This window comes from Erpetoichthys calabaricus, chromosome 5, assembly GCF_900747795.2.
Source record: "Erpetoichthys calabaricus chromosome 5, fErpCal1.3, whole genome shotgun sequence".
Taxonomy (NCBI): Eukaryota; Metazoa; Chordata; class Cladistia; order Polypteriformes; family Polypteridae; genus Erpetoichthys; species Erpetoichthys calabaricus.
The window spans coordinates 184,626,447-184,652,084 of NC_041398.2; the positions used below are offsets into that span (position 1 = coordinate 184,626,447).

The window sequence follows — 25,638 nt, forward strand, 5'->3', positions numbered from 1 at the left end:
TGAAAAACTGCAAATTTTGGATGTGGTAAAAAAATGCCTATAAATGCCTATTTTTATAGTTTAAACCCTAAATATGCCCCCAAAACACTTTAATTTGATTTCAAACTCAGCTTAATACATTACCCTAAAAAAAAAAGAATGCAAAGGTAAACCTGTATACTGTATAGTACTGTACTACTATGTTTCCCGAAGTGCTAGAATGTAAAATACTGATTTTACCCCTATACAGTGCATCCAGAAAGTATTCACAGCGCATTACTTTTTCCACATTTTGTTATGTTACAGCCTTATTCCAAAACAGATTAAATTCATTTTTTTCCTCAGAATTCTACACACAACACCCCATAATGACGTGAAAAAAGTTTACTTGAGATTTTTGCAAATTTATTAAAAATAAAAAAACTGAGAAATCACATGTACATAAATATTCACAGCCTTTGCTCAATACTTTGTCGATGCACCTTTGGCAGCAATTACAGCCTCAAGTGTTTTTGAATATGATGCCACAAGCTTGGCACACCTATCCTTGGCCAGTTTCGCCCATTCCTCTTTGCAGCACCTCTCAAGCTCCATCAGGTTGGATGGGAAGCGTCGGTGCACAGCCATTTTAAGATCTCTCCAGAGATGTTCAATCGGATTCAAGTCTGGGCTCTGGCTGGGCCACTCAAGGACATTCACAGAGTTGTCCTGAAGCCACTCCTTTGATATCTTGGCTGTGTGCTTAGGGTCGTTGTCCTGCTGAAAGATGAACCGTCGCCCCAGTCTGAGGTCAAGAGCGCTCTGGTGCAGGTTTTCATCCAGGATGTCTCTGTACATTGCTGCAGTCATCTTTCCTTTATCCTGACTAGTCTCCCAGTCCCTGCCACTGAAAAACATCCCCACAGCATGATGCTGCCACCGCCATGCTTCACTGTAGGGATGGTATTGGCCTGGTAATGAGCGGTGCCTGGTTTCCTCCAAACGTGACGCCTGGCATTCACACCAAAGAGTTCAATCTTTGTCTCATCAGACCAGAGAATTTTCTTTCTCATGGTCTGAGAGTCCTTCAGGTGCCTTTTGGCAAACTCCAGGTGGGCTGCAATGTGCCTTTTACTAAGGAGTGGCTTCTGTCTGGCCACTCTACCATACAGGCCTGATTGGTGGATTGCTGCAGAGATGATTGTCCTTCTGGAAGGTTCTCTTCTCTCCACAGAGGACCTCTGGAGCTCTGACAGAGTGACCATCGGGTTCTTGGTCACCTCCCTGACTAAGGCCCTTCTCCCCCCATCGCTCAGTTTAGATAGCCGGCCAGCTCTAGGAAGAGTCCTGGTGGTTTCGAACTTCTTCCACTTATGGATGATGGAGGCCACTGTGCTCAAAGCAGCAGAAATTTTTCTGTAACCTTCCCCAGATTTGTGCCTCGAGACAATCCTGTCTCGGAGGTCTACAGACAATTCCTTTGACTTCATGCTTGGTTTGTGCTCTGACATGAACTGTCAACTGTGGAACCTTATATAGACAGGTGTGTGTCTTTCCAAATCATGTCCAATCAACTGAATTTACCACAGGTGGACTCCAATTAAGCTGCAGAAACATCTCAAGGATGATCAGGGGAAACAGGATACACCTGAGCTCAATTTTGAACTTCATGGCAAAGGCTGTGAATACTTATGTACATGTGCTTTCTCAATTTTTTTATTTTTAATAAATTTGCAAAAACCTCAAGTAAACATTTTTCACATTGTCATTATGGGGTGTTGTGTGTAGAATTCCGAGGAAAAAATGAATTTAATCCATTTTGGAATAAGGCTGTAACATAACAAAATGTGGAAAAAGTGATGCGCTGTGAATACTTTCCGGATGTACTGTATGTACTATAATTCATACAAATGCGTTTTCTTTGGTATGCGCTGTCGTTTTCTTTGGTATAAGTAAGGTAAATACATAATAATTTAATTTAATTTAATAAAAATACATTAAAATGTACGGGTACTCACCAATAATGAATGATATTGACTGAAGATGATAATGATGAGGAATTAGCTATGCAGTACTATGAAGGTAAGTAATGAAGATAATGACTGCACAGCAAAGCAGAGGATTTATAGCTCCTCGAGTGGCTACTGTGGCATAACTTTTTAATTTCCGGAGAAAAGCCTGTACCTGCTCCTGGAGTGTGTTAAACTTCTTCTGGCACTTAGGTTCATTGCCAGAAGCCTTAGAAGGTGCAGGGCGTTTGGGCGGCATCTTAGGGCTTTAGGAAGAACAAAGCGAAAAACACGAGAACACTCAGCGAAACACTCGAGATAGCTACACGCTGTAAACTGTTATGATGCGGGAATGCTGGGCTGCATCTGCCGAAGATGCGTCACAGGGCAGCAGCAAGAAGAAATGAATAACGGTCTCGGATTGGGTACTTTCACCATCCCAAGCTGTGTTTTCCTCTGTGGTTGCTTTGTGTTCTCTCTACAGTACAGTTTTGCCAGAAAAAAAACCCATAAAAGAATTGCGAAGGATATTTGTGGTTTCAGATAACAATTATTAGTTAGGTTCTAAGGAAAAATCCATGAACGACTGAGGTTGCTAACTCTGAACCGCGACTTCACGAGGGTCAACTGTATATGTAAATCAGTCTGCTAGCTTTGCACAATTTTGTAGTTTAGAGAGAGGCTAGAACTAAAAATGCCAATAACTATTGAGTTTTATTGAGAACAATACCTAAATTGGGCACTATGAAATCCAAAATATTTGTAATAATCCCATGTAATATTAGTATAAATGGCTTTAATTCTTTCATAATAAAGTGGATGAAGCAGTCAGCTTCCAGATATAGTAGCACTAAATCACATTGCACATACAGTACCACCTTAGTAAATATCAGTAGATAACAGTGAAGTAGATTTTACATCTTGTACACAGAGTTCCAATTGTCTGTTAAAACACACTTGCTACAGTTGCTTAGTAAATATTAAACATAAATAATAAAGTCAGTTTTTAGCAAATGGCACTGTTTCTTTTTCTTCTAGCCATGTTTAGAATTCTGTTATCAGATCTAAATGTTAAGAATTATAGAACAATTTCCAATCTCTCTTTTCTTTTCAAGGTTAAATTATAATCATATAACCAGAAACTTATCAAAAAAAAACTTTATATAAAAATGTCAAACTGGCTTGTGCATTAGTCTCATTAAGGAAAAATCTTTAATTCATAAATTATATTCTAAACTCCTCTGACGTAAGTAGTACTACTATTACTATGATTTTGGCCTAAAGTCCACCTTTTGAAACTTTGAATCATAATATTCTTTTTATCTTGCCTCTCAGCCACTGTTCTCAGTTGGTTTAATTTGTGCCTGCCAAATTGCTTTCAATATGTTTGGAAACCTAAAAACACAGTGTTCTTTTTGGATTCAATTATGAAACCTATTTTTTCTGTATGTTGCCATAACAGATGGAAATCAGAAGCAAATTATTAAAATTTATTTGCATATTAATAATGACCACTTCTTCAGTTACATCAAATTAACTGTTTACTGATATAAACAGTTTCAAAATGATAACTTATTTAACTCCAAGAAAAAGAATAACATTCTTTTAGTGGGTACCAACTCCATATATAGTAGGACAATACAGAAAACTTGGGCGACTCACCTACTCTCAGGTTGTTGGAATTACAACCTTCAGTCTCTAGCACTGCACCGAAGGAAATCTCCATTAGCAAATGACAGATTTACCAGCTAAGCTATGATGTCATTTTTCTTATATGACAGTGATTCTATCTCAGACTGCACAATGTACAATACATAAGCATAACTATAGTACTTAAATCACTATACTTATTTTTAACAGCCAATGCAAAAATTATACTTTAATTAAAAACGCTGCAGCAAGGAACCTAAATAAACAATTTTACCCATATACTGTAATTATAGTTCTTAGTTAATTTCAGTGGGTTCTAATTAAATTTACAACAAGTTTTAAAATTCTCCTCATATATAAAGCTTTGAATTGTTTATCTCCAATTTACCGTACAGAACATATTAGTCTCCATACTGTATGTCTGAGTGTATATTGCAATCTCATAATAAAGGCATCCTTAATATTCAGAAGATAATTAGAACTATAATAAAAGGGTTTAAAGCACCTAAGTGTGGAGAAATCTTCCTGCTAATAAAGAGAAGCAGCAGCAGTCTCAGCATTTTCAGTAATACTGAAGGCTCATTATTTTAGCTTAGCATTGTCTTGCTACAGCAGATGCTGAGGTAGTGTCATATTACTCTTTTATATTGATTCTTAATTAAGTGTAGTAATTGTTTTTGATTTGTCATTACTAAGTCTTTTTCATTTTCATTCTCTTCTTGGTGTTTGTGGTGGCACTTGTGATCTGCCTTGATCATTATCAAAATATGTTTACTTTGGAAAGCTGGATTTGAATTTCAAAAGACTCTATATAAGTATGTTATTTCTCTGGTTATGCTGTAATTGTATGCAGTGATGCATGACATTAGTATATAGGTGTTCATTCACTGCAGGAGTAGCCATCCTTTTAATAATCTTCCTACTGATATTGTTTTTTGGTTAAACCACCTGCATGGTTAGTAATTTTCTGGTCTATAAAGGTAATACACAAAAAGTTGCTATTTACATTGGCTATATGGATGAAAAAGACACTAAAAGAAGACTGGTTAGTGTGTAATACTGCACCTGTTGCAGCCATTGTAAGTTACTCTGTAGTTTATGACATTATGACATTTTACACGTATAATCTATTTTAAGCTATGCCATTCAGACTTATCACTTGTCGTACACTCTTTGTGTTATGGAATTGTAATTGTATTTAACTTTTGGGTTGCAATGGCAGTTAGTGCTTAGCTTGTCCTTTTGTAGAAAATACATTCCTTCATGTTGCATGTGTGCTTCAAAGAGATAGACTGAACATATCAACAATCAAGGAGAATTTTATGTTGACTCTCAGGAAAGACTAGGAAACCCTTTGTATTCCTCTTTACAAAACATGCTCCAATTCAAAAATTTGCTTGCAGAACAGAATACACACTTGCTGTAGCAGCAATCCTAAGATTGCTCAGTCATGCATGTGTGCTTGTGCAGACTGTTCTCTGTTGCTCTGTGCATTAGAAGCCAGTAGGATTCTGCTGAAATGATTATAGGGCATGTTTTTGTGCATTCCATTGGATGAAAATTATTGAAGCAACCACCTTCAAAGTTATACACATAAAGATTCTTTGTTACTTTGTTAGATGGCAAAGCAATAGATATTTTGTTTAGGTTTTATATTAAATTAAATGAATTTTATCGAGCGGTCTTAGCATGTGGCAAAGGCTATTATTTAAAAGCATTTGACAGATTCACAGTAAGATGGAAGCAACAGTTGGTACATGGAGATCTCAAACAGGAAATTATTCCTTTTATGGCTTTAGGAATATTATAACCAAAAATATTTCCAAGATCAAAGCAATGAGAATTATCTTAAATATTACAGTATATTGCTGTGGAAATAATTCCTAATGAAGCATTTCCTGTACAACAGAAAGAGAGAAGACAAGCATTTAATACCGTATAAAGCTTGCTTTTTAAGTAAAAAGGCTGCCATGACATCACATGCCAATGTATACACCTGTAAACGACTCTGTGTCCTAGCAGTGAACATCACAACAGTGGAAGGCTGATAATACCATTCATGTGTAATAATTAACAATCAAATCTAAACAAAACAATAAAAATGTTTTTCATTACAACAAATATTTTTTTAAAAGAGATTAAAATGACAATGTGTAATTAAAATAGATTTCATCCAGATCCTGTCTTATATCACTTGGACCCCAATTTTATTTCAGGCTAGGCACCGTTAAAAGTGAACTCTGCATGTTCTTTGTTCTATACCTGTGGACATGTTTCAGGAACCCCACTCTGCTCACTGTCTTAAGATATGCAGTTAGTTTAGATTGATAAATCTAAATTGGTCTACTAAGTGTTTGTGTATGTGGATGGACGCTTCATTATGTTTTGGTCCCTACCGTTTACACAATCCTGATATTGATAAAGTGTTTCAACTGAGTGGGTCAAAATTAATAAGCATTTTCTTTTACAGGTGTTGGGTTGCTTTTCTAACATTATTTTAGAAAAAGATTTAAGAAATATTTAATTAACTTGTTTTTTATTTTAGATTAACTATTTATGATAAAGAAATCACTGCAATAAATTAATTGTTTATTAAACATAACTGTTTACATATTTATTATAATTGTGTACCTATCAGAAACATATTATTTTTTACTTTTTTAATTTTAAGCTGACATTCAAAGTGGTTTGCAATTGTCTAGTTTTTCTTTATCAGAACAATATCATCTCATATTTCATAAATAAACTCACTATACAAATATAAGCAGCTTTTATTTTCTATTGCAAGCAATTCTACACGCTCATTTGTTCTTTTTTGTTTTTAAAAGTTATCATCTTGATGAAATTAAAAAAAAAAAGATGAAAGCATATTTTCACTCATTCTTCCTTTGAAGCAGTTTATAATGTTTAAAACAAAAACAACTTAAAACACAGAGATAGCATTCCAGAAGACAGTAACTGCATGTCAGATACTAAAATCTACATTTCTCAATTTAGAATTGTTCAGTAACAACACAAACTAAATGGATTGATCCAGCTACTTAAATAATTAATTCAAGTGAAGTATTCCTTCATTATCAAAATAAGACAGGTAATTGTGAGCAAAAATAGTACCTTACATGTTTGTTTTGAAAAGCAGGAAACAGAAAATAATCACATAAATCTTCTCTTTAAATAAGAATTTAAACCTCTCCAAGCTATATTCAACTTTTCAAAACAAATTCTTCAGAACTTATATGTTTTCTAATTGTAAAAAATACAGTAAACTTACCTCTTCTGAAGCTAAAACATCTTTTAATTTTCTGGTAGGTGGTTTTGTACATTAATGCACCTGATGTGCACAGTCTGAGATTCGGGTTGTCATGCATTGGGAAGCACACTGATCACCTCATACTTAAAAAAGGGGATCACAGAATTAAAAAGTAAAAAAAAAAAATTTCCACCCAACAAACACAAGTCCATTTCAAGACTGGTTATTGCCTTAAAATGCAGTCAAATAACAGTTAAGATTTAATAGAATGCAAAATCCCACAAGCTTTCCATGTCAAGTCAGATCCAAAGATGGGAAAAATTCTCACAAAATGCCTTTAACAAGTCCTTTACTTTTTCACTTCTTTAGAGTCATTTTAAATTTAAAATGCAGCATTTTTGATCTGCAGTGCCATATCTTTATGTGCACTGATGTATTCCATTAAAGATGCCAAGTGGTGCATAGTGCTGTCTTCAAAGAATCTATGAAGATCACGATGGGTTCAACTGTAAACTGGAACTGAACAGGTTGAAGGGGACAAATAGGGAGGAGCACTGAAATTCCACACTGACTTTCACTTGACTTTTAGTAGCTGTCACATGTGGCAGCTTTGCAGCATGCAATTAAAAGCCCCAATAGCATATCAAGGTGCCAAATCCTGCTGAACATTTTTAGTACTGAGAACATATCTTTTCTTATCTAGGTAGATTTCCAGCTTGTCTGTCCACTTACCATTTTATATTTATAATCTAATCACAAAGCACAATTTTTTTCTAACTATGTTGGTTGTGTTACAGAAATGCTTAAATTTGCTGTTCCAGGGTGAATACTCACCACACTATCAAACTCTAGCAGGTGCTAAGTGAAGCACGGTGAACCTAAGTCACAGGCAGTAATTAAATGAACACTAAGTAAATGATTACAAACAGAATGGGGGTTGGGTGGTGGGTGGTACAGGCATGTCAAGCACACTAAGCTGACAGAGGTGTTTGCATTGAGCTAGATTTTTTTCATAGTCTTAACCACGTGTATAGTTGGGGGAAGGAAAGCTAAAAAAAATCAGGAACCGTGCTCATGTGTTAAATTGAAGTAATTCATTAGCATTGTGAACAAAAGTCATGTTCAAAACATGATCTTTATTCCTACAACCTTGAATCAAGTGCAGAAGAATATACAAATCCCACAAACTATTATTATTTTTAATTTCCGAAAATTCAGGTAGGTTCAGTAAATGGATGGTACATGCAAGATTTTGTAAACTGGAGTTTTAGCATTCATTTCCATGTGTTACACTTTTAATGTTTTATTTTCAGGCATTAAGTAACATCACAGACTCACTGCCCCTGAGTCTTGGGTTTAAATATTAGCTCGGTCAATGTCTATGTATAGTTTGTACATTCTCTAGGAGTCTCTGAGGGTTTTTTGTAGGTACTCGAGTTTCCACCACATTTCAGATATCCGTGATACTAAACTGGCTCTTTTTTTAAAGAAGGTGATGTGTTCTCTGCACTGGCTGGTGTTCATTCCAGGGCTGGGTGATGTGTTCAGCCTGATGTTGCTGGAATCTGCTCTGGACCCAACAACCTTATGTTATGAAAAGACAGGATCAGAAAATCAGTTAATGAATAACTTTAATGTTTAACCTGCCAGAAGTGTGCTTATGGGGAAAATTTTTAAGGGGACTCAGAAAAGTATTGTGACATACAACATGAAAAATAAACACGTGAAATAAGCCTGCTTCAAACCTCAGAAGTTATCATTCCTGAATAACTTTAACCCCCAACCTGGCCCCACACTTGGTAAACCTTTCAAAAAGGTGCTATGGACCAACTGTAAGTCAAAGTCAAAGTGAACTTTATTGTCCTCTCAACCATATGCAAGTATGCAGATAGACGAAATGTGAAGCTCAGGGTCCCCAGTGTAACAACATGACGTGCAAATAATAAATTAAAAATAGAATTAAAATTTAAATTTAAAACACAAACAAGACAAGACATTGTGCAAAGACAAGACAAAGAAGTAGCAGCAATATTGACGTGTAGTTAGCAATATGAACATTGATGCAATGTATGGTATTTGTAATCTAGATACATAAATATAGTCAATAGATATGTAATATAATAAATAAATGATAGATATAGATAATACAGAAATTATCAGTGTATGATAATAGTTGTTTAAGACATGTGTAAACAAGGACAGGTCAGAATGATTTATTTGCATATACCTTCATTTGTTTTAGGTACATAAGACAATTCCTGATGAGAGTAAATTATTCAGCTCAATACAGCTTGCCAGTTCCAATTTACCTAATAAATCTAAAAAGTTTTAATCTCTGTGCAGCTGTGTCCATGCTAAAGAATATATTTAGAAGTAACTATACTTACATTTGTCATAATTTTTAAAATTGTTTTATCATGGTGCCATTTAATTTTAGTTTCCCTCAACTGAAAAGCCATAAATTCTTCAATATTTTTTCATAATTTGTACTCTGGAGTCCTGCAACAAGTCCAGAAACTGTTCTCTGAATTTCTTCTGGAATTGTATATTTTCTAATTCTAACACCAAACCTTCACAAAGTATTCTAGATACAGCCTCATAAGTGCACTACACCGTTTAGATACATTCTCATCAGATTATATTCTGTGCAGGGTGCTAGCAGAATCCTGTTAATGTTCTTGTTGCTTTGCTTACTGTCAGGTTATGGAATTACCATGTACAGATAGAAGGTTGCTTTGTAAAAATTGCAAACACTGAAGTTTTGCAGCTATTGGCTTTTTCTTTTTCTTTTTACATAATTTCAAGTTGGGCCTGTTCATGATGACTCAGTGTTTACTCTACCATTTCATTTAACTATTATTTGTTGAAAATTTTATATGTGTTTTCAGATATAACATGCGCCCAAGCCAGAGTGTGCTAATGCCTAAGATAGGTACTTTTTCATGAAGCATTTTGTCAATCTAAATAAAATGACTTGTGCACTAAGTAGGAGCACCAGAGAAGGAAACTAGGTAGATCAGCTGGCATCTTGAGCTGTTCATTCACTTACGCTGAAAATAGAAACTGTATGCTTTTATGTAAACCACAGATGGGGGTTATATACCTAGATATTTTTAAAACATTGTTCTCTGGAGTAAAAAACTCATCATAAAATTCAGACCTATTATGTGCCAAGAAAATTTCCGTCCATTGCCCTTGGTTATTATTGCATGAGTTCTAAGGCTTACCAGGCATGAGTCTTTCCAAATTCTGCACAGTCAGTCATATGAAGATGTACCTCTAAAGATAAGTAGAAAATAAAACCCTGCATATCATTTATAACACAAGTGAAGCAATGGACAGATGGAATCTTGACACTGCATTACTGGAATATGGTTACAAGATGCACACTGCGACATTAATTAGTCCTTCCAGTGGGAACCCTAAATACAAAGAGGACTGTTTCATTTATGTTAGGTAGAATGCCCAGAGGGGGCCGGGCGGTCTCATGGTCTGGAACCCCTACAGATTTTATTTTTTTCTTTCCAGCTGTCTGGAGTTTTTTTTTGTTTTTTCTGTCACCCCTGGCCATCAGACCTTACTCTTACTCTATGTTAATTAGTGTTGTCTTATTTTAATTCTTACTTTGTCTTTTATTTTTCTTTTCTTCATCATGTAAAGCACTTTGAGCTACATTAATTGTATGAAAATGTGCAATATAAATAAATGTTGTTGTTAATGAACTGACTGATACTTTGGCTTTTTATATTGATTTTTTTGAGAGTGTCTGCAGTCTTTACACATAACTGTAAGTAATAAACACAAGCTCTGGTTCACCAGAGAAATAAAATAATTGTTGGAAAAAACCTGAACTTTTAAAGAAGGAGATGAGGTGAAATTTAAAGCCATTAAATATGACCTGCAGCCAAAGTAAAGAGGGCCTGAAAATAAAATAAATACCAATGGAAACACAGGTGTTAGGAAGGGATGTCAGTTAATTGCTGACTAAAAAGAGAAACATATTGTATCTGGTGATGATCCCTGACTACCAGACAAACTAGATAAATTTTACTGCAAGGTTAATGCCTAGAACAAAATGAAGAGAAAAAAGCTGAAAAGTGCTTTCAGTTGCCCTTTATTTTCATGAGAATGATGTAAAGTGCCTTCATTTAATTTTTATAGAGTAAATCAATGTTTGCTAAATAATAATAGCAATAACAATCATAGCCCATGTAACCTTAGGGAAGGCCAGGGCTACTTTTAGCCTATTACTAATCACAAGCTGGCAATTCAAACAAAAATGGATATGCTTTTGCTTTGCAAAAGAATTGCAAAGTTGTTTCATGACCAGTTAAATCCACTCCATTAAGTCAGAAGTATGGTGTGTAGCATACATAATTTTTTTCTCTCTTAATATTTTTGTCTCACCTGCTTGGAGACTACTTCCCATCAGGCAGCAGGAATGTGTTGTGGCTGACAGAAGGCCTCTTGATTAGTGTGCATGCATAAAGTTTAAATGAAAAGTATTTGAATGGGAAGTGAGATTTTTCCTATTTTGGGTAACAATTTTATTGCTTCATAAGATTACGTATTTTTCTCCACGAGTACACATTTTTGTCTCACTGTGGGTTCGGCCATATCTCATTTACAAAAAACATTGTTTATTTTCATCTGGACCCTTTAATGAAAAATTGACGGGATCAAAGGGGGTGTACATCATTGCAAAACCTTTAAGGAACAATGTTTCTTTCTTTCCACCCGAAAAAGCCTTTATTAAAAAAAAAAACAAGAAAAATGAATTATAGCATCAGTTTTGCAAAAGTATATTTAAATGGAAGCTTACCTGTTTTGCTTTTTATTACCTATTATAATTTATGATGTTATATTTTAATACATAAACTACAGATCAAGATTCGTTTGGCATTCACAGTCAAGCTGCAGTACTCCGTTGGACTTGAGGGCATACAGGAATATTGATGTATGTATGCATGAGATACTAAATCTGAAATTAACTTATGACACTTGTGGCGAGTGGCTGGGGGTGGTACCCAGCCGGGATGCCCAGAAGGACCGGAGGAGGGCTTGCGCCTCCTCCAGACCTCGAGGGGGCGACTGCCCTGGTGGTTTTGGGGACCATGGGAACGGAGCTTAGAAGCTCAACCCTATAGGGGCCCGTGGTCACCGCCAGGGGGTGCCCCAGTGCCTGTGGAGCCCTGGCCCTCAGCACTTCCGCCACACCTGGAAGTGCTGGAGGGAAGAAGACCAGGGACACCCGGAGTGCTTCCAGGTGCGCAGCCGGTACTTCCGCCACACCAGGAAGGGGCAGCGGAAGCTCATCAGGAGGCACCTGGAACACGTCCGGGTGTGTATAAAAGGGGCCGCCTCCCTCCATTCAATGGCTGGAGTCAGGAGCGTAGTTAGACAGAGTCTTGGAGGAGAAGAGTGGAGGCGGTCAGGAGAAGGAAGAGGAACTGTGAAAGAAGGCCTGGACTGTGGGGTGAAGGGGGTTGTGTGTGCACTTGTATATAGTAATTGTAAATAAACGTGTGTTGGGTGATAAAACGATGTCTACCTGTCTGTGTCCGGGCTAGTTCCACACACTACATTTTTTAAGCAAAGCCTTTGCCATTGTACACCTGCACATCATTACTAAGTTTACAATACAAATCACCTATTTTGCTGCATGTTTTTTGCACACATAAGAAAAATATTGAGGAAGTGGGGGAACAAAAACACAAAATATGCAATACAGCCAAGCCACAATGAAACAGAATGAAATACCATTTTCTCTGTAATATATGCTGAGTTGCTTTTTCTGAAAAGATGACAGAAAAAGAACACTATGTTTGTGTATGATTGAGTGAGTAAAAGTAATTTGTTTATTTTACTCTTTCTTGTTAGTAGACATCTATTCAAATCCATTTTATGATGAGGGAGATCTAATTTTTGAGTATGATGTTTGAGTTAGCGCTGGCTTTTTAATGAGTTAGCATTAGTCGTTGCTGGGTTCCCAGAGTATCCGATATTAAGATCTTCTATTTGACTTCACATATTTATTTTCTCTGACTGACTTACTGGTTTTTCAAGCAATGCATTTTCTGGCTTTACTCTGTGATTTTGGGGTTGGTCCCCTTATTTATTTATTTGAATCAGTTGGTTGTCCTTTTGGTATTGACCTCTACCTTATTTCTGACCACATTTCTTTCTTGATCCCATTTTCGAATTTTGACTGTTTCACCTTGAATCACTACAACATCAATGCAGAAAACAAAAATCTGTTAAAGTTAAAAAATTACCTATTATAATTCAAAATTCAAAGCCAAGATCAAATGTCAAAATGCAAATTGTGAAGTTATGTTTTTAGAATCTGCACAAATAATTAGATGCAGGCAGTTTACAGTACACCTTAAAAAATGCTGTGAGACAGTCATGTGGGCTGGATCTGTGCCTTTGTGGCTGTAAGTTTCACTACCTGGCCAGTAGGCCATGCTGCCTTAAACATTTGACAGTATGTCACACAATGATTTACTTTAACTATCTGATATTTGACCTGGAGCTCTGTTTTACATTACATTCTTTATTACAATATCTGCTTTTAAGATATCTGAACCTGAAGAGTTATATTTAAGACCTAAAAGTATATTTTTGAAGATGAAAAAGTTTTGTGCTGGTGTTAGCCATGACAAGCACATTTCTTTTAAATTGTATAAAAAGCATTTTCCTCAATATCAGCAGCACACATTATTCAAAGCTGAATCTGAGCCTAAGCCTGAAGCCTGAAATTATTTTGCAGTCATGCATAAAATCTATGAAGTTAAACTCTTATTACGTGGCACAATATGAAACAAGGAAAGCTACTTTGAAATGGTATGATGACTTTGTCTACTGCTGACAAATACAAAATATAGTTTTTTCTTAAATAATAAAATTAGTAAAGTACTTATTCTTATTAATAACCATACCGAGCTATAAATTGAAGAAGGGGCCTGAGTTGCCTCAAAAGCTTGCATATTGTAATCTTTTTAGTTAGCCAATAAAATGTGTCATTTTGCTTGACTTCTCACTAGATTCATAATGGCTAACACGGTACAACACCCTAGTACTTTAACTCTATACGTAAACTTTTTGCAGATTTCAGAGTGGCATACTTATAAGATGAGGCATTTTTTTATCTGTGATAAAGAGTTTTGATAATTGAACCTAAAACCAGATCTACTCTTGAATAAGAGGATATAGTAATTAAACCTTTAAGAAAATGATTATTTAGAGGTTAACAATAATAGGCTGAAGATACTGCTTGAAATTATAGAAATTACTAATTTTCCATTTTCTTAAAAGAACACCGAAAAGAACCAGCCAGTCTACTGCAAGTTATATACAAATACATAGAGTACAAGTACATATAGTTTTTTTAGTGACACAGGCTTACCATTTTATGCTTTTTCAGAAAAATGAGATGGAAATCCAATTTTTCTTGTGAAAACCACATACACATTAAAAGAACAGAAAAAACAAACACCAGCAGCACTGCAGTGTAAAACATCTACAGTGTAACTAACATCAAATTATAATGTACAGTTAATGGAGACACATCAATAGCAAGTTTATATTTTTCTCCAAGTTTAAGATGTGTAAACATTTAGAATATTACTGAAGTTCAAAACATTTTAACGATCACTAAAACATCTCACATAAACACAATACATCCATACAAGTGACTTTACCTTTCTTTTCTTGAGCTCATATTTTTTTCACCAATTAGATGTGTGTTTTAATTGTTTAATTTATAGATGGTGAAATTAATTGCTTTTTTTTGCTATAATTTCCCAAACCTTTGCATGTTAAAATGAAACATGTAATCAATAATTCCTATAACTTATTGATGCGGACTTTAAGCTTCAACTAAGAAAGGCACAGTATTATGTAATGGTGATTTTCAGAATGGGGAATATAAGATACACTAAAGTCTTGACACATTTTTGTCAAGGTTTTTTGATTTTTGGCTTTAAAACTTCATTGTACTTGCATGATATAATCTGTTGCTTAAACAGTGTTTCCATAAACAGTCCAAACATTAGCACTGTTGTAGTTGTTCTATCCTCATTTAAGTTAAGTGCTTTACTAGCAAGGTATGTTTCAGTTTTCAAACATTTTTCAACATCCACTGTGAGAGCAGCAGCTGTGTGTATGTCAGAATGTTCTTGTGCATGTAGAATAACTAAGTAAAAGCCAAGCTTTAAAACGACATTAGGCTCACATGGGAGCTTCAGATGTCCCTTGTAAAATGTATTGAGGTTGTACTACTTCTGAGGATCACTTGTATGTGTAGAAGTCATAGAAGCACACAAGGAGACATATTACTAGAAACAACAACAACGTTTATTTATATAGCACATTTTCATACAAAAACGAAGCTCAAAGTGCTTTACATAATGAAGAAAAGAAAAATAAAAGACAAAATAAGAAATTAAAATAAAAAAGAAAGGCACAATAATCTTTTTATACGATGCACTACCGTGGCTGTCCATTTGTCTGCCCAAGATTTTAAATCACCTGTATCTCACAAACCGTTCGAACTATTGACTTGAAATTTGGTGCACATATACTACGTGACGTCTACTGTCTGCTTTTGGGGTGATGGTTGACCTCAAAGGTTATTTCTCTTTTTATTTACTATTATTTTATCAACTCTTGGCAGTGGCCAGCATGGCGGCCGTGTGGCGCATGCTTATGGGCGCCGTTCTTATCCCTACCACCTTCTCCATTACTTCCCCTACCTCATATCTTAAATCATTCTTGAGGCAGATTGAAGACTTAAGTGCCAGCTTAAGTGAAAAATTAAAGAAAATGTATAAGTAATTGCAACACAAACACTGACTCAGTTTTAACCTGAAAAGACGCCGATGAAAGAAGAGAAGAAGCGGGCCACTAGGGTGGAGAAAAGAAGAGCTGCTCAGGAAGCAGTAGGCGCATCAACCTCTGAGCAAACGAATGCTAAACGTACAGAGAAAGAGTATGAAAACTATGAATGCTCAAGTCAAGTGTATTTACTGCACGTTATTGTGCAGTGCGCTGTTACTGGTATGTGATAAAAGCATTAGTAAAAACTATGTATGAAAATGGGTCATAGTGCTGCAGCACCACATTAACATATCTCAAAAAGAAAAGAAAAAACAGCAAATGTCATGTATGGAATTCCTTTGTGTTTGATTTAGGAGAATGTCAGTGTGCAAATGGCAGAATCATGCTTCTTTTTAAAAAATAGGAAAGCACCTATTATGGAGTTAGGTCAGAAACAGATTTGTGCATGCTTTGAAAGAGAACGATATCACCAATTAGATGTGTGTTTTAATTGTTTAATTTATAGATGGTGAAATTAATTGCTTTTCATACTATGTCCTACACTATCCTGATAAAGGAACAGGGGTTTCCCTTCTCTGATTTTTAATTTATAGGTGCATCTGAGCATTCATCCTTATTTTATTTGGCATTAGAGTTGCAGGGGAAACCTCACACACATCCAGTATCACACATACAGGACTGTGGGATGTGTGAGGAAACTGCGCAGTGTGGCAGTGCTAACAACAGCTGTAGCAAGTTAAAAAAACTAAGGGCAAGTTTCAAACAAAATGCTTATTTGGCTTATCTACATCGGCAATGGAATGAGGTATTTCATTTGTTAATACCAAAGTAAAATTACATTATTGTTTTGATGCTTCGAAGCACAAATCATGTCTCACTAGTAATAAGACATATACTGCGTTAAAAGAAACACATCACAGAGAAATCAAGAAGCTGTTATAGCAGTACTGCCAAAACAGCATACCATACACAAACCTAAATGCTAAATTTGTATCAGTCGTTTGGTGTTTGAAGGACAAACTAACACATACATTATATCATACAGTTGAATTGTACATTGCCAAAAGTAATTCAGTGTGTCAGCTACAATTAATTGTACACAGGTAATGGCAGTCCAATAAACATTCTAATTCTGGATTTGTAGACAGGCTAAGCAATAACAAAGTCTGATCACTCATATAACATGCTATGGAAACGGCACAACAAAGGCTGCATTTACAAGAATTTTTGAATAATGGATTAAGGTAAAACTGACAAATATGATTTCATATAGGAAGTCATGAAGTTGAGACAAAAGTAAAAAAATGGACAGATATAGGCAATTAAAGCAGAATGAAGTTTGTGTCATCTGAAATTTGAATTGATTTGACTCACCCATTAAATATTACTCTTTAATGTGTTTTTTGTTAGCTAAGGATGCAAATATATATCTTACAATAGGAAATGTTAGAAACCTAACAGAGGAATTTTTAAAGAATTATTTTGTTGGTATAAGTTGCTAAAACACCTTAGTGTTGCCAGAGCACCATATAAATGTAGAACTCAACCAGACCCAGAGAGAGACACACCACACTGGTCATTGAATAGTATCTTCATATGCACTGTGAACATGCAAATGATTCATATTGGCTACATGCCCTGACATTGTCAAAATAAACAGCGAAAAACATAGTAAGAGAAAGAGTGAGTGAGAGAGAGAGAAAGACCCATATGAAAGATATTCAAAGGTCAAGGATGTTAACACACCAGAGGTCAATACAGGGTATTCTCTTTTTTTATTTTATTTATTAATTTTTATTGTAATCATTCCATACAAATAGATCAATTTATAACCAAACAAAACTGAAGACAGTTCAAACCCCACCCCTGAGAAGGAGAGCTTAGCCAAAGGAGAATTGCTTAGGGCTTTTTAATAAGGCAACAATAAACAAAGGAAAGGGAGAAATAAATATATATAGTTATTTCTCTTATTCTAAAATAATATTGATTAGATCCTGCCAAGTTTTGAACAAATTTTGTACAGATCCTTTAACTGAGAATTTGATTTTTTCCAATTTCAAATAATATAAAACATTGGTTTCCCACTGACTTATCAGAGGAGAGTTAGGATTCTTCCAATTTAACAGAATAAGTCTGCGTGCCAAAAGTGTAGTGAATGCAATCACCGTTTGCTTGTCCTTCTCCACTTCAAGTTCATCTGGAAGAACACCGAACACAGCCGTTAATGGGTTAGGAGGAATTGTGATACCAAGGATGTCTGAAAGGCACTTAAAAATTTTGGTCCAAAATGATGTTAGTTTGGTGCAGGCCCAGAACATGTGACCCAGTGAGGCAGGAGCTTGGTTGCAGCGTTCGCAGGTTGGATCTTGCCCTGGAAACATTTTGAACAGTTTTAAGCGAGACAGATGAGCTCGATATATAATTTTTAGTTGAATAACTCTATGCTTTGCGCATATGGAGCTTGAGTGAATTCTCTGCTTTGCTACCTTCCACTCCTTTTCTGATATATTGATTAAGAGATCTTCTTCCCAATGTCCTCTTGGATCTTTGAAAGGTATTATATAATGCGGAAATGGTGTTTAATTCCTCGCAATTGAGCAGTATTTATTGTGGAGGGTACGAGGTGGGGAAAATCGGCAGTTTCTGTTTAACAAAATTTCTAATTTGAAGATAGTGAAAGAAATGTGTAGCTGGGAGGTTCAATTTGGAACGTAATTCTTCAAAAGATGCAAATATGTTGTCTATATAAACATCTCTGAGCATTTTAATCCCAAAACTTTTCCAGGTATTAAAAACTGGATATGTTTGTGAGGGTTGAAAGAGGTGGTTCTCTTGCAGAGGTGCCACAGATAAAAGATTTTCCATCTTAAAATGCTTTCTAAGTTGGTTCCATATTCTGAGTGAGTAAAGCACAATTGGGTTATTAGTATATTTGCGATAACTTGCATTTATTGGGGAGCAGAGCAGGGAGTATAAAGAAGTACTACAGGATTTTACTTCTATTGCGGACCAAGCCTGTGTATCTATACTAATAAAAGGCAAAGCCCTCACTGACTCACTCACTCACTCACTGACTGACTGACTCACTCATCACTAATTCTCCAACTTCCCGTGTAGGTGGAAGGCTGAAATTTGGCAGGCTCATTCCTTACAGCTTACTTACAAAAGTTAGGCAGGTTTCATTTCGAAATTCAAAGCATAATGGTCATAACTGGAACATATTTTTTGTCCATACACTGTAATGGAGGAGGCGGAGTCACGTATCGCGTCATCACGCCTCCTACGTAATCACGTGAACTAAAAACAAGGAAGAGATTTACAGCACGAGTCGCAAGCGGGAACGAAGGTAAATGACGTTAATTTTTGACTGTCTTTTAGTACTGTGTAAGCATACATATTAACACATGTGCAATTAAACGTGTGCATTTACGGGGCGATTTCTCAGGCTTAAAAGCTCACCTTTTATCAAACGCGGGAACAAAGGTAACTGACGTTGTTCACTGTCTTTTAATACTGTGTAACCATACATATTAACACATGTCCAATTAAACGTGTGCATTTACGGGGTGATTTCTCAGGCTTAAAAGCTCGCCTTTTACTAAAAAGGTAAATGCAAAACTATTTTCAATCAGTTTATTGAAACGCTCCCGTTAAGGATTGCAATAACATATTCGCGAGATAAAAGAACGAAGTAGGGGGAAATGGAGGAACAGCCGCAAACAGCGAAGAGCAAAAAATTAATTAAACAATTGAGAACGGACCGAGTTAAGCATACAAGCATGTTCATAAGGGAAACAAAGCGCACGGTGTAAAACGTAAGTTTAAATTAAGTTTATAGAAACGCTCCCGCTGCGGATTGCAATAACATATTCGCGAGATAAAAGTTTAATGAGAAGACACGAGGTATAAACGAACCACACGCCGTGGCGCAACGTTAGGGGCAACAGTTTCAACCATTCTATGATCTGCTTCTCGCAACTGAAAGACGGCACATGGCGGATGTTAGCCGACTTGCTGACCGCAACGTTAGGGGCTTCAACTATGGCGCTGACGCCACATCTCAGTGCCAACACTTTGCAGACTCTACTTAAAAGACACGCCCTCCTCACTGGACAGTTAAAAACACCAATCAAACTAACGATGACATCAAGTATTACCCAATCAAAAGTAGGAAAGGAGGCATCTTCATAAAATGCGTGTGGGATGATTTGCATGAGACGCTGCTTTAAAAAAAAAATGATAAAAAAAATACGGGATAAATCCCGTCCAGTATTGATTCAAAACGGGACGCGCAATTTCATTCTCAAACGCGGCACGATTCCGTATTTTAAAGGACAGGTGGAAACCCTACAGTGCCAGGTAAGCACCCATACAATCAGATTGTGATTCAGACTAGGAATGCAATGAATGTAATTACCCCGATCTACATACAAGGCGAAAGTCTTGCAACATTCAAAGATGATGGTTTGGGATAAGTACACCATACAACATAAAAGAGCTTATGAAGCCTTGAACCGAAAAAAGCAAGATCTCAGAGATCGTAAAAAAAAAAATAGGAAGTAATGTCGTTTTACTCGCTGTACATTTTAGTCAAACATTACCAGTTATTCCACGAGGGAGACCAGCAGATGAACTCAACGCGTGTTTAAAATCCATGCTTCTCCCACGCTCGGTTATATGTCGCGTGTTCTTGGGTAGGTGCACCAAAAAATGTATACATTTAAGCATGTAATGGGCAAACAAAAAATGAGGTATACCCGAAGGCACTGCAGTAGTACTTAATATAACTTTACTTCTTAAATGTTAATGTTTTACTGTTTAATAATTTATACGCTTCTTATATGTTGTTCAAATTCTTTTATCAAAATACCACTGACAGCGCAATGCACGATAAAATGGAGTGAATACACCATACGCATCCGCCCACGGCTGCCCTGCTGTGCGCAGATAGGAGTTGATTCTACAATAAAATAAAATAAAGATAAAAAGAGTAAAACAATCATCACCCATAAAGCGTGTGTGTGTGTATATATGTGTATATATATATATGTTGATACGTGGATGTGTATATGCATATATATATATATATATATATATATATATATATGTAGATATGTATATATATGTGTATATGTATATGTTTATATATGTTTATATGTGTGTGTGTGTATTTTATATATGTAAAACACAGCAACACTCATAACAATGACAACACAATTACATTGACAATCATGTTACGTTATTTTTAAAATGTTTCCTTTTTTTTTCATAACCTCTTTAGCACACTACTTCTCCGCTGCGAAGCGCGGGTATTTTGCTAGTGTTCATATATTTGTGTCCAGGTTTTTATGGCTTGTATGTTTGCTGCCCAGTAATAAAACTGAAAATTAGGTAGAGCCATGCCACCTTCTGCCTGAGGTCTTTGTAGGGTCTCTCTTCAGATACATGGGTGTTTTGAGTTCCAAATGAATGAGGTTATTGTTGAATCTAACTGTTTAAAAAACGATTTATTGATATATATTGGAATGTTTTGAAATAAAAAAAGAAGTTTAGGAAGGATATTCATCTTAACAACGTTAATTCTTCTGGCTAGAGTGAGATGAAGGGTTGACCATCTATGCAAGTCTTGCTTAATTTTTTCCATAGAGACGGCAAAATTTTGTTGATAAAGAGCTTTATGTTTACTTGTGATATTTACCCCTAGGTATTTAAACTGATCTGCTATGGTAAAAGGTAGGGTGTCCAATCTAATATTATATGCTTGTGAATTCACTGGAAAGAGTATACTTTTATTCAGATTAATTCTAAGACCAGTGTAGCAGTAGAGGTTCTGATCCACCTCTTGAACCCTCAGGTACCACTCCAAACACTAGGTGAAAGTCCAAGACTTCTTTATTTTCTTATAATGCAGTGCACCAAGCACCCTCCACTCCACACTACTCATATAAATACAACAATTCTCTCAATACTCACTCCTCCTCTCCCAGACACTTAGCCACCCTACCTCCCAGCTCAGCTCAATGTCTGGGCTTTCCCAGAGTCCTTTATACCCCTTGACCCGGAGGAGTTTCTGTTCCATTACCCACAAGTCCTTATTCCTTCCGGGTCAGGGTAAACAGTCCTTATCTTCAACCCAGGACCACGTCATTACTTCCTGTCATGAGATTATGATGCACTTCCGGGTTATAGGGCATATATGAGTCCATGAGCCTCCCTACAGCGACTCCCGGTGGTCCCCAAGGTATCCAGCAGGGCTGTGCATAAAAACTACATAGTCCATGAGGCCCTGCTGGAATTTGGGGCCCATCCATGCTGTCAGGAGAGCTCCTCCTGGCGTCCTGGGGATGCGGGCCGGAAACTCTTGCCGGCCATCCATCACACCAGATAACTTTTGAAATTCTGTTAGTGCTGTTAAAACTGCAGGGACAGTGTTTTCTGGGTCTGATATATATAAAACCATATCATCTGTATATAGAGAAATTTTTTGTTCCAGTCCTTCTCTGATAATCCCCTTTATCTGATAAGAATTTCGACAGTGAACCGCCAGTGGTTCAATGGCGATTGCAAACAGCAGTGGCAACAAGGGACATCCTTGTCTGGTACCACGTTCTAGTTTAAAGTAGTCTGAGCAAATGTTATTAATACAAACTGAAGCTTCTGGATTGGTATATAGTAGTTTGATCCATGCGCAAATATTCGGGCCAAACCCAAATTTCTCCAATGCAGTGAAAAGGTAGTTCCATTCAATCATATCAGATGATTTTTCTGCGTCTAATGATAGTAATATCTCTGGGGTGTTTGATTTTGCTGGTGAATATGTAACATTAAACAAGCGTCGGAGATTGGAAGATAGGTGTCGGCCTTTAATAAATCCAGTTTGATCCTGTGATATTACAGAGGGCAGCACTTTCTCCATCCTTCTAGCTAGAATTTTTGAGAGTATCTTAACATCATTATTCAGGAGTGAAATTGGTCTGTATGATGCACATTGTAACAAGTCCTTATTTTGTTTAGGAAAGACGGTGATTAATGCTTGACGAAATGTTTGAGGTAGTATTTGGTTGTCTCTAGCTTCTGTAAATGTTGACAATAAGAGGGGAGCTAGCTGAGTGGAGAATCTATACATATTAATAAAAGGCAAAGCCCTCACTGACTCACTGACTGACTGACTGATTGACTGACTGACTGACTGACTCACTCATCACTAATTCTCCAACTTCCCGTGTAGGTGGAAGGCTGAAATTTGGCAGGCTCATTCCTTACAGCTTACTTACAAAAGTTAGGCAGGTTTCATTTCGAAATTCTACGCGTAATGGTCATAACTGGAACATATTTTTTGTCCATACACTGTAATGGAGGAGGCGGAGTCACGTATCGCGTCATCACGCCTCCTACGTAATCACGTGAACTAAAAACAAGGAAGAGATTTACAGCACGAGTCACACGCGGGAACGAAGGTAAATGACGTTAATTTTTGACTGTCTTTTAATACTGTGTAAGCATACATATTAACACATGTGCAATTAAACGTGTGCATTTACGGGGTGATTTCTCAGGCTTAAAAGCTCACCTTTTATCAAACGCGGGAACAAAGGTAACTGACGTTGTTCACTGTCTTTTAATACTGTGTAACCATACATATTAACACATGTGCAATTAAACGTGTGCATTTACGGGGTGATTTCTCAGGCTTAAAAGCTCGCCTTTTACTAAAAAGGTAAATGCAAAACTATTTTCAATCAGTTTATTGAAACGCTCCCGTTAAGGATTGCAATAACATATTTGCGAGATAAAAGAACGAAGTAGGGGGAAATGGAGGAAGAGCCGCAAACAGCGAAGAGCAAAAAATTAATTAAACAATTGAGAAGGGAGCGAGTCAAGCATACAAGCATGTTCATAAGGGAAACAAAGCACGGTGTAAAACGTAAGTTTAAATTAAGTTTATAGAAATGCTCCCGCTGCGGATTGCAATAACATATTCGCGAGATAAAAGTTTAATGAGAAGACACGAGGTGTAAACGAACCACACGCCATGGCGCAACGTTAGGGGCAACAGTTTCAACCATTCTATGATCTGCTTCTCGCAACTGAAAGACGGCACATGGCGGATGTTAGCCGACTTGCTGACCGCAACGTTAGGGGCTTCAACTATGGCGCTGACGCCACATCTCAGTGCCAACACTTTGCAGACTCTACTTAAAAGACACGCCCTCCTCACTGGACAGTTAAAAACACCAATCAAACTAACGATGACATCAAGTATTACCCAATCAAAAGTAGGAAAGGAGGCATCTTCATAAAATGCGTGTGGGATGATTTGCATGAGACGCTGCTTTAAAAAAAAAAGATAAAAAAAATACGGGATAAATCCCGTCCAGTATTGATTCAAAACGGGACGCGCAATTTCATTCTCAAACGCGGCACGATTCCGTATTTTAAAGGACGGGTGGCAACCCTACAGTGCCAGGTAACTACCCATACAATCAGATTGTGATTCAGACTAGGAATGCAATGAATGTAATTACCCCGATCTACATACAAGGCGAAAGTCTTGCAACATTCAAAGATGATGATTTGGGATAAGTACACCATACAACATAAAAGAGCTTATGAAGCCTTGAACCGAAAAAAGCAAGATCTCAGAGATCGTAAAAAAAAAAATAGGAGGTAATGTCGTTTTACTCGCTGTAGATTTTAGTCAAACATTACCAGTTATTCCACGAGGGAGACCAGCAGATGAACTCAACGCGTGTTTAAAATCCATGCTTCTCCCACGCTCGGTTATATGTCGCGTGTTCTCGGGTAGGTGCACCAAAAAATGTATACATTTAAGCATGTAATGGGCAAACAAAAAATGAGGTATACCCGAAGGCACTGCAGTAGTACTTAATGTAACTTTACTTCTTAAATGTTAATGTTTTACTGTTTAATAATTTATACGCTTCTTATATGTTGTTCAAATTCTTTTATCAAAATACCACTGACAGCGCAATGCACGATAACATGGAGTGAATACACCATACGCATCCGCCCACGGCCGCCCTGGTGTGCGCAGATAGGAGTTGATTCTACAATAAAATAAAATAAAGATAAAAAGAGTAAAACAATCATCACCCATAAAGCGGATAGTAGACGTGACGTACTATATGTGTACCACATTTCAAGTGTATAGGTGAAACGGTTTGCGAGCTACAGGTGATTTAAAATCCTGGACAGACACACAAATGGCCACGGTAGCAAATTACAGAAGAAGATTTTACTGTTTAATAATTTATATTTATATGAAATGTGCTTCTTATATATTACTTCATATTCTCATATGATAATGATGTTAATGTTTATATTGATTTCTGTGTTATTGAAACTGCATGTATGTGTGTATATGTGTATATATATATATATATATATATATATATATATATATATATATACTAGCAAAATACCCGCGCTTCGCAGCGAAGTAGTGTGTTAAAGAGGTTATGAAAAAAAAGGAAACATTTTAAAAATAACGTAACATGATTGTAAATGTAATTGTGTTGTCATTGTTATAAGTGTTGCTGTCTTTTATATATATATATATATATATATATTATATATATAATATACACACACACATAAACATTTATATACATATACATATATATACATATCTACATATACACATCTACATATATATACACACATACATAAACACACACATAAGACTTATTGACTGAAACGGGCTTTCACGAAAAAAGTTAGGGCTTTGCTACAGGATACACCCTCCACAAGTTAACCAAGTAAAAATAAAATATATATTTCTGTTTTATTTAAACCTTTTAAGTTCGTATGCATAGCCCCATTTGGCTGTTTAATTTTTTTTTTCTTTCTTCAGTAATATTTAATCTCCTTAAAGAAAAAGAACATATCCATTTTACTTTTTTTGTATCT

General features: G+C 36.3%; 1 protein-coding gene across 5 annotated transcripts in view; it reads right to left on the reverse strand.

Moving 5' to 3' along the window:
• Positions 1–25,638, reverse strand: part of arhgap24 (Rho GTPase activating protein 24) — a 578,933-nt gene that overhangs the window by 52,346 nt on the left and 500,949 nt on the right. The window contains exon 1 of one of the 5 annotated variants that reach the window (XM_051928084.1): positions 7,702–7,729. The exons of 3 other annotated variants lie outside the window; for them this stretch is intronic. Coding sequence is in view for 1 of the 2 variants with exons in the window: in XM_051928083.1 (XP_051784043.1) it covers positions 6,889–6,985 (97 nt within the window). In the remaining variant the exon portion in view is untranslated. Of the gene's footprint in view, positions 1–6,888; positions 7,673–7,701; positions 7,730–25,638 lie in introns of those variants that run through there. One more of the 5 variants, XM_051928083.1, reaches the window with a different exon arrangement.